This window comes from Anomalospiza imberbis, chromosome 26 (genome assembly GCF_031753505.1).
Source record: "Anomalospiza imberbis isolate Cuckoo-Finch-1a 21T00152 chromosome 26, ASM3175350v1, whole genome shotgun sequence".
Classification (NCBI taxonomy): Eukaryota; Metazoa; Chordata; class Aves; order Passeriformes; family Viduidae; genus Anomalospiza; species Anomalospiza imberbis.
The window spans coordinates 1,402,788-1,412,440 of NC_089706.1; the positions used below are offsets into that span (position 1 = coordinate 1,402,788).

General features: G+C 49.9%; 2 protein-coding genes across 2 annotated transcripts in view; one reads left to right on the plus strand and one right to left on the minus strand.

The window, feature by feature from the left end:
• Window positions 1–2,757, plus strand: part of LOC137462851 (basic salivary proline-rich protein 4-like) — a 12,837-nt gene extending 10,080 nt beyond the window's left edge. Inside the window, exon 4 of the mRNA XM_068173652.1 lies at window positions 2,317–2,757. The gene's annotated coding sequence lies outside the window, so the exon portion shown is untranslated. The remainder of the gene's footprint in view (window positions 1–2,316) is intronic.
• The window catches only part of MAPK13 (mitogen-activated protein kinase 13), an 11,252-nt gene extending 2,357 nt beyond the window's left edge, over window positions 1–8,895 (minus strand). The window contains exons 1-8 of the mRNA XM_068173225.1: window positions 8,112–8,895; window positions 4,969–5,098; window positions 4,556–4,614; window positions 3,402–3,510; window positions 2,351–2,380; window positions 1,862–1,909; window positions 832–946; window positions 406–477 (exon numbers count right to left, since the gene is read on the minus strand). Of these exons, the coding sequence (XP_068029326.1) occupies window positions 406–477; window positions 832–946; window positions 1,862–1,909; window positions 2,351–2,380; window positions 3,402–3,510; window positions 4,556–4,614; window positions 4,969–5,098; window positions 8,112–8,230 (682 nt within the window). The 5' untranslated portion in view covers window positions 8,231–8,895. The remainder of the gene's footprint in view (window positions 1–405; window positions 478–831; window positions 947–1,861; window positions 1,910–2,350; window positions 2,381–3,401; window positions 3,511–4,555; window positions 4,615–4,968; window positions 5,099–8,111) is intronic.
• Between the last annotated feature and the right edge of the window lie 758 nt (window positions 8,896–9,653).

Sequence of the window (9,653 nt, forward strand, 5' to 3'; positions counted from 1 at the left end):
GCTCATGATACAAACCCACCACAGTCACACAAGTAGAGATTCATTAGACTGGCAAAAAGAGCTCCAAGCCTTTACTTCCTGGAATGGCATTTCCATCAACAGATCATTTTTCTGGCACGACTATGCCAGGACACACATCCATGGGCTTGGAAGGATATGCAAAGCTTTGGGAATGGAGCTATGGCCACAGAAGGTTGAACAGCTGATGAAGAACCACACCACCACAGAGGTGTATTTCTGATGTCCCCTTCTGTTTTCCTCCCCAGAAAGACTGGTCCTTGTGATTACCTCCTGATAAACCAGACTGACACCTCTTTTTCTCAGTAGCATCATTCATAAAAAACCTTCCACACACACTAAGAATTATTACTCTTCTGAGGCAAAAGGATCAGCTTGAAAGGATACAGTCTTTTCCTTTAAAGAGTGTTTTTCCAGTCAGCATTTCTGCCATGATACAGCCAATAGACCAGATATCCACTGTTCAGAGAGAAAAAGAAGGAAAAAGGAATAAAATAAAATTAAAAAAAAAAAATCTAAAAGGCATCAGTGGTTGCTGGGGCTGTCACTTTTGCTGTTGCTTGCAGCAAGCACTGATTTAAATTTCACTCCCTCCCACCCTCCTCTGTTTTTTCTATGCTGCTAAAATCTCTGCTTTCATAATTTCCTGCAAGCAGCAGCTCTGGGAGTTGTGCAACACCTCTGGGACCTGCTCTGCTCCAGGGAACACTGATGAAAAAGAGGAAAAACAACTGGACAATTCTGTGAGATTTGAGCCAGCAGAATGCCCCAGCTCATCACCAGGGAGTCACATGCTAGGGCAGGGCTGCTCACCTGTCTGGTTGTAATGCATCCAGTTCAGGATGACTTCTGGGGCTCTGTACCACCGTGTGACCACGTAGCCAGTCATCTCAGCATCAGCCTGTCTGGCCAAGCCAAAATCCAAGATCTGCAGTGCCAAAGGAAGAATGAGGAGAAGGGAGGGCAGGAGAGAAAAGAGAAATCCCTATGGGCGAGTGAGACTCTACTTCTAAGAGAAAATGGAGTAGCTTCAATCAGATAACAACAAAGCTCCAACTACACCACAGACACACATGGGATGGTTCAAAGTATTAATATGTCTTAATTCCACTGTAAATTGCGAGCCAGCTGCAAACCCTGTTGTCACGAGAAGACCCTGCTGAAAGGATTAGTGCTTTGTGCTCCCTGGAAGGTCACTGCCTTTCTTGAAGCTTAAGTTTTGAGTCAATGTGCTTTATTGGAGTTGGTCTGTGACCTGGTGGTGAAGGCGTGCTCCCAGGTCACCACAACTCACCCTTTCCTATAAGAGCACCTTGCAGGTGACACAGCATGGCCTCTCCCTCAATGCTGCAGATGAACAAGCTTGACCCAACCTTTATGGGCAGCAGAGCCACTCCCTGAAATATACATTACAGAAAATGCATGCTAGAGCACCACACCAGCCAGCAGCAAGCAAACCCTTCAGAGCAACCCTGAAAATGACTTTGTCTGGAATCACAACGTCCATGAGAACCAAAGGGCAACTGCAGCTGAATCCAGTTACCCTTCAGGGATCATCCACCTGCTGCAAGTATTGCTCAGCAGTGCTGAATTTCTCTAGGAAGTCATTACACACTGCCATCCACAAGGATTACAGTGACAGAAGGCTCATTTGAGGTCTTGTGTCCTGATTCAGCAAGTGACATCAGCAGGGGAGTATTTCCCACTGCTGCAGCCGCCAAGGAACACAACGCCTGGAATGGAGGCTCAGGAGGAAGGAGGAAACATGACAGTGCCAATTTCCTGCTGGCAGAGCAGTTTCTCCAGGAGCTGATGTGCTGCAAAGTGCTGCTTTGCCACCTACCTTCAGCTGGCAGTCTTCATTCACAGCCAGGTTACTTGGCTTCAGGTCCTATAACAGACAGGAGCAGAAAAATTGGATGTTTCAAGCTGCAATACATCAACACAATTCTCAGTTGAACCTCTGCTTGCCTTTGATGGGGTCCCATAACACCCCAGGTTCAGTATCAATTCAGCAAATGACTGAATAAACACCATGCCTGCTATAGTGAACAGCATTAGATTACTATTTTATTCTTTTCTGAAACATTTTAATTCAAAAAGCATCATAAAATGGTTCTCAGCTCATCAGAAAATACAGCATTTTCTCAAAATTCTGCACAAATTAGCAAATCCAAACATATATGGGGTGTAGGATGGAAAAGAGAGCAGACAGGATGGAAAATTAGAGCAGACAATGCTATTAGTGAAATGATGGCTAGGAATTTATTAACTTTATGACTATGCTGTGTTTCTCAGACAAAAATCAGAATAAGAGCACACATGAACTTACCCTGTGGACAATGCCAGCTGAATGAATATACTGCAATAAAAAGAGGAGCCACAATGTGATCACCAGCAGACAAAATTTTCTGTTCTCCAGCAGAGAAATGAGAGCTACAACCAAGAACTTGCTGAGAACAAACCTCTGCTGCCTTCTACAGGTCCCTGGTCCCTAGGGCAGCAGTTTGAAAAGAAATTTCTGCCCCAAATTACTGTCAGTATTTACAGTGCTATCGCCAGTCTAAAGAAGATGCATAGAGCAGCAGAGGAGGGATGAAGCAATAGCTCCTCAGAGCAGGTACAACAGCTTCAAACTATCAAGGTCATCAAGGTTACAGCAGATGACATGAGAACATGGTTGTTTTGGGTGTTCAAAAAAAATAATCTCAGCCCAAAACCATAAAATTGCGAAAGTGACTTCAGGGTTTTTAGCATACCGGTCAAACCTTGTGTGTGTTCTTCCCCCCTTTATTTAGACACAAGGTAGCAGTGACCTGGGGAGAGGTGTGATTGAGGTGAACCCATTGATGCCTGTAAGCCACTGCTGTGACTCCAGGTGAAGGATGTGAGAGGACAGCTGGAAAGCTCTGTCTCTACATCCCAGAGTTTGCAGGGATTGCTTTCAGCTCCCTCAAAGCCAGTAACAAAAGCATATTCCTTCCTTATGCTCCTGAATAGAAAATCATTCCCTCTGTCTTCTCCCCTGAGAGCCTCTGTGACAGGTTCAGAGGAGCTCCTGCTGCTGCCAGACTCTCCATCTCTCTGCAGAGTTTTGTTAAGGGTTTGGGCAAGGCAAAGAGAGAAGCAAGATGGAAAAACCATCCCAAGGCCTGTGGCTGCTGATTACTTTGATACCCGACTGACTGATGTAAGCAAACACTCATTTTATTGATGTGTGCTGGAACAGGAATGGTTCAACAGCCAGTACCTGTTCTGAGGGGGTGCCATGAACTCCCCACATCATCTTGTACAGTATTGGAGGGGAGTTTAGTTAGGGTCAGCCCAGAGGTGACACACAGAGGAGACACAGGGAGTCACTAAGCTCCTCCAGACCCACCTACCTTCAGCCCTTTCAGCATTTGGTAGACCAGGTACTGGATCTTTTCATCACTGAATTCATGTCCCATGATCTTTTGTAAATCTGTCCGCATGTATGGCATCACCAGGTAGCTAAAAGGCAGTAAGACAAGGCCCTGAGTCTGGAAGAAAAATGCAGGGGACCAGGCTAGCCTTGTTCTCACTTGGTTTGGTTTTTCTGGCTGTGTAACTCGCTGTAAGGAAGATGAGTTGTTGTGACAGTGTTCTGGCTAACTAGCACATCCTGCAGAGAGGTTGGAATTTCAACCTCTTCTGAAAATTGCTCTTTCTCCTCCTCTGAGAGCAGATATCTGATGTCAAGTAAGAACAAGGAACTTCAGGATCCTGAATTAGTTTAGACCTCAAGTGAAGTTCAATTTTGCACAGCCTTTCACCACCCAGGAGCTGAAACATCTTACACAGCAAAGCAGCTGCATTGGCTCCCAAATTTGTCATTGTAATGTTCTCCAGCCCTGCCTCAGAAGACAACATCCAGCTTCCTTCAGTACCTGCCTGCCGAGGCTGCTAATTAATTGATGGTCTTCCTGCAGGAACTGCTCTGAGAACCTTCACATGCTCGTCCTGCAGGCTGCTAACACTCGGCCATCAGCCAAATCCCAAACCCAGGCACACACTGCTCATCTGCAGTGATGGGGAAGGAAAAAGGACTTCTCCAACGTGACCATGAACATGGAGGGAAAATGCCAAAAAAATTGAGAAGAGCCAGAATCAAGAGGAAAAGAAGGACAGATCTTTCAAATTCTAAGTTTAATTGCCCTGAGGCCTGATGAACAATACTTCCTCCATTCTGAGTGCAGCCCCTTAGCTCAGCAGTCACACAGTGACACGGATCACCCTAGGTGTGATGCACCGTGGAATGTAACACATCCTCATTGCACAGGTTGGTCTGTGCCTGCTGTGGTGTCCCAGCTGGGAGCAGGGGTGGGATCTGTTTACGTGTTCTGGGCGTGTCAGCCATGGGAGCTGATGTGTGCTCTGGGTTCTCTGCGTTATTTGGGGATGCCTGGATTCTACTCTGGTCCCTTTGCACCTCAACCCTCTCTGTTATGCTGCTGCTAAGACACAGCTGTCTTGGAAAGCAGTTAAGTCTACACAGAGCAAACAACTCCAGACTTACAAGTCCTGGAACCCCTGGTAGGAGGCAGTGGAGGTGAAGACATCAAGCAGCCCAATGACCTGAGGAAGGAGAGAAGCCCACATTTAAATCTGGAAAGCATTTGCTGTGCACATAGTGCTCATCAGCTCTCCACTGCCACATGCACGTGGGTGAACACAGAAAATTCCATCTGAGGAACCCAGGGACTCCTCACTGATGCTGCACAAATGTTTTCCCTCTTACTAATACCTGGGCTCACCCATTACACACCTGCTCCATCCTGGGCACAGCACCAGGTCACAGGTAAACCCTGAGATAGCCTGCACATACCAAATGTCAATTAAAACACAGGTGATGCCACCAAAAAGGATTTGCTCCCAGGTGGCAAGGAAACACCTCTTGTGTCAGCAGGAAGAGGAGAAATGAGCACTCACATTCTCATGCTGCATGTGCTTCAACAGCATCAGCTCTCTGTAGGCTCTCTTGGCAAAGATCTCTGACTGGAACGGGCGGCACAGCTTCTTGATGGCCACTTTCTCCCCCGTCTTCTTGTCTATGGCTGAACTGCAGCAGGCAAATAAAAAACCATTCTGATGTCAGTAGTATGTTCTAACAGATTCTGCAGCCCCACAGGTCATCTCCTAGAGAAGAGTTGATTCCTGTGGAAGGACAGCAGAGCAAGGTGCTCTGAGGAGCTCAGTGGAGCTCTGCACACACCCTGTGTGGCTTTGGGCAGCCTGTGCTCTTTGAGGGATGAGGTGGGACACCAAGAAAAGCACAAAAGGCTTTCATCTTTATCCCCTTCAACCTGCAGAAATGAGCTGCAGGTAACAGAGCTGAGAGAAAAGGGAAACACAAATGCTCAAAGGTCAGAATTAGTCCTAACTCTGCCTTCTCCTTCCCTAATGCATGGAGATAAGGGAATCAAGATATGGAAATTTCTGCTTTGCCATCTGCTTGGAGGTTGTTGTCTTTTAGGGCAGGCCAGCTGCCTTCACTGTATTCTGGAACAAAGACAGTGGATGTCACACGTTGAATTGCTGCTGCAATTAATCCTGCTGTGCTCAGAATCCTTGATTACATATTCGCTTCTGTGTAAGAGCAGGTCTGGCTGAAAATGAGACTCTTCTCTGAAGCTGATGACAACCTGGTACAGCAGCCATTGCTGCAGGCATGCTGTGTTATTCCTGCTGGCCACACTGGCTGTTTGCAGCAATCCTGTGACAGCTCCTGTCCCTCTGGAGGCTCCTTGCTCAGATTGCCAAGGAGGGAAGGGAGCTCCTCAAAGACACATCTGTAATTCAGGGTTCTCAGTGGTTCCCAGGAGTGTCTCAGCCCCTCCTTGACCCCTCCCAAGAGGCAAAAAGATGAAAAAAAAAAAGGTTTTTCCTGCCAAATTCCACTGTGGATTCCCAGAGCAGATCCCACTGCTTCGGAAATCCCTATCCCATCTCCCACAGGAACAGAAGAGCTGTACATCATCGTGTTCAATCCCATGGCTTCCAGCTGCACCCTCCAGCCTTGCACTGACAAATATTGAGTCGGGAGAAGCAAAGGAAGTGCAGGAACAACTACACAAGGCAGCTGAAGCGCTGAAGATGCTGTAGGGTGTCCTAGGAGGACTCCCAGTGAGGCTTTGTCTCCGTTCCAGGACTTCAACAGATGTCAGCAGAGGGGACAGCACTGCGAAAAATTTTTGGAGGAGCCAGGAAAATAAGAGGAAGGACTCAGACCAGGGAGTCAAACTGCAGAATCCAAGGCAGATTTCCCAGTCTGAGGGTGTCCTCCCAGGTGCTGACCTACAGAGCATCTAACCCCAGCACGCAGCACAGGAGAGCTGCTGGTGGAGCTTGAGCCTGCAGAGCACAGACAGCAATGGTTACAGCCTTGCCCTGATCTCAGCCCAGAGCCGATCCAGTCGATGCAGCTGGGAGAGCCCCCGATGCTCTCCCCAGCACAGATTTAGCGGACAGATGCAGTCTGGGGTGAGTGACCTCGGGCAGGCAGAGCTGTGTCCCTGTCTTGGCTGGCAGAGATCAGCAAGAGCAGCATTGGAGGGGTCAGAAGATTCTTCTTTCACAGTTACACTCATCTGGAAGCCAAATCACTACAGATTTTGGCAAATTAAAAAGGGCAGAAACAAGCCTTTGCTGTTTCTTCCGAGTTACTTTCTCAGCTGCTCAAGAAGGTGTAAAAGCCGCTGCTGCATAACGCTGCAATAGGAAAATTTCCCAGCAATTCCCAGCAGAGGACAGCAAATCCTAACTCCACATTTTCTGCCTCAGCTTTGTACAGGAATCAGCATCGAGCCCTGCCTGCTGAGCTCTGTCCATTCAAAACGACCACGCACCCCCGGGCTGCTTCAACCTCCCTTCTTGAGAGCTCCAGAGCAGCCGGGAGTTTTACAGGGACCAGTAAAGATTTCTTTTGATGTTTGTTTTATTCGGCTGGGCAAGGAAACTTGAAAGGATTTCTCTCTTCCTTTTTTTTTTTTTTTTTTTTTTTTTTTTTGTGTGTGTGTGTGTCCCGTCTTTATTTTTCTTCCTGATTTTCTCTGTGATAAAAATCAGAGAACACTGTACAAATATAAATTATAAGTCAAGTCTAATCCTGCCTGATTTTGCAGGACTTACTTAAGAATCTAAGAAGCATAAGTGCATCTGGGCAGCCTCAGGTGAGTAAGTGCCTCTCTGTGAATTGGAAGCTGGAGGAAAAGGACAAAACCTGGACACCAGCGTTTCAGGATTAGTGCCAGTGGCAGGCCAGATTTTGCCCAGCACCTATGAAAACGGACACACCTTTTTTTTTTTTTACTTATTTTTAGCTCAGCATGTTATGAAATAAGGGCTCTGTTCAGATACTATCAATGGACTGTTTCATATTTAACCTCTCAGGGTTGCCCGTCTCTGGTTCGTCAGTGTAAACCCAGCAATGTCTGCCTTGTGCTTGCTCTTGCTTCAGGCACCTTTGCCTGGCTGAATAATTAACAGCAGCTCCTGCTGCTCTCTTGTAGGCTGGGCTTTATTATCAGCCTTGAAGGAAGTCCCGGTCTGTTACTGATCCTGGTTTACAATCATTTCTATCCATTTCATGATTTCAAACTGGAAACTGCATCAGGGTGGGGGTTGTATTGTCCAGCTGCTTCAGCTGCCTGGGACTGAGCAGCAAGAACACCCTGTTCCAGCTCCCACCTCTGAAATCACCGACAAATCTCTTCCAGACACGCAGGTATTCCCCCGCCTCCAGCCTGTGCTAGCAGACAGGAACCTTAGCGCAAGCTCGAGTCCAAAGCAGCTCGAAATCCGCCTGACCGCGGTGCCGAGGGGACGCGGGGCTGCCCTGGCACCCCAGCCCTGCCGCCTCTCCGCCCACCCGGGCTGGCCATTTTCCTCAGGCGAGCGAGCCTCCAGCCGGGCGCTGGAGCAGGAGACAACCTGCTCCCATCGCACATGCAAATGTCCTTCCTTAATGGAGGGGTGCTGCCAAGCACCTCCTCGTTTCCCCCCCGGCACGGAACTTCCAGCACCCCCGGCCCGCCCCGCGCTGCCGCGGGCGGTGCGAGCAGGACCCCACTCACCACACGGAGCCGTAGGCCCCGGAGCCCAGCGGGTGGAGGGATGTGTATCTCCTGGGCAGCTCCCAGAGCGTGTTGTTCACCTCCTGTCTGTAAAAGCCTCTTCTCCTTGCGATGTTCATCGCACGACGGGTGTGGGACAGCCACCCCCCCAGAGTAGTGGAGTACGCGAGGGCTTCTAGGGTGAGAGCGGGACAGGGAGGCTTCCTGCGCTGGTAAAATAAGGCTCTAGCGAGTTTCCTTCTCTGTTTTCAGCTGTTGCGAGCGTGAAGGGACATGTCTTTGGGCCCTCCTCCCTCCGCCTCCACATTGGCAGAGGTGAGGCATCAGGTTTCCTGACACGCCTCGGTGTCGTACAGGTGCCTCTGGGCTCTGCTGCAGCAGGGGAGCAGCCAGCCCCGCTCGGGCACGCCTCTGGCAGCCCCTGTCATCCACAGCTCCCGCTCTGCTGCTCCATCAGCCGAGAAATATCCTCACGGGGCTCGGACAGGGGCTTATGAAATCCCTCCTCCGAACGCGGGGATGAGTAAGGACTCGTCGAGCCGGGGAATCCGAGGGACAAGCCACAGCCAGCATCGCGTCAGACACGCAGGGGCATCCTCTCGAAGCCCACGGACAGCTCCAGGCTCGTGACAAAGGACACCACGGAGTCACATCGATGGCGATTTTCTCCCGAGCCCGGCTGCCCAGCAGCGTGGGGAGGTGCTGAAAGTAGGCTGAGGCTCTCCAAGTGACTGCTGCAAGGGTTCCAGGAGCAGCTGTAGGATGGGAACATCCCCATGGTTTGTGCCCCAGGCTTTGCTGCAGTTTCGTCTCCTGCAGCGGCTCTCAGCCCTTCCCGGCTCTTCTCGGACAAAACAAAGCCCGTGTTCACGGCCGTGTCTGTGACCAACCAGCCCAGCACCCCCAGCCCACGAGGACCATTCCTGGTAAGCAGAGAGCACCTCAACATTTCTCTCCAGCATGAGGAGGCTCAGGTCGGGCTCCCACACAGGAGGTGCATCCTCCCCACTCCCCAAAGGAAGTGACTAAGCCGAGCCTTACCAAGCCAGCCTAGCTGCTTGCACAGTGTCCTACCCCAGCAGCCCTCCACCCTGCCCTGAGCCTCTGCTCCTTCCATACAGGTCACCTGCAAAGGTGTCCCTACGGGAAAAGCACAATCAGGGGGTGGGGAAAATTCACTCTGCCTGCTTTATGTGCAACCACTGCATTGGCCCGGATGCTTTTCAAACAGCCCCAGAGCCTGCTGTTCATAAACACAAACAGGGACGAGGCACCATGGCAGTCAGTATCTGTGTAATCAGCCCTGGCTGCAGCAGCAGCAGAGCCCGGCAATAATCCACGGCTTGGCTGGGTCTATAAATACACCTGTGAGCAAGAGGTGTCACAGCAAAAGCTCCTGGCCCTTAAGCAGACTGTAACTCCTGGGTTATTTGATGAACACAGCCCTTGCTCAGCTGCTGGTGCACACACAGGCAATCAGCACCCAACGAGGGAGTCCTGAGTAGCTGGGGCACGTCTGGGCTGTACTGAGATGAGTTAACC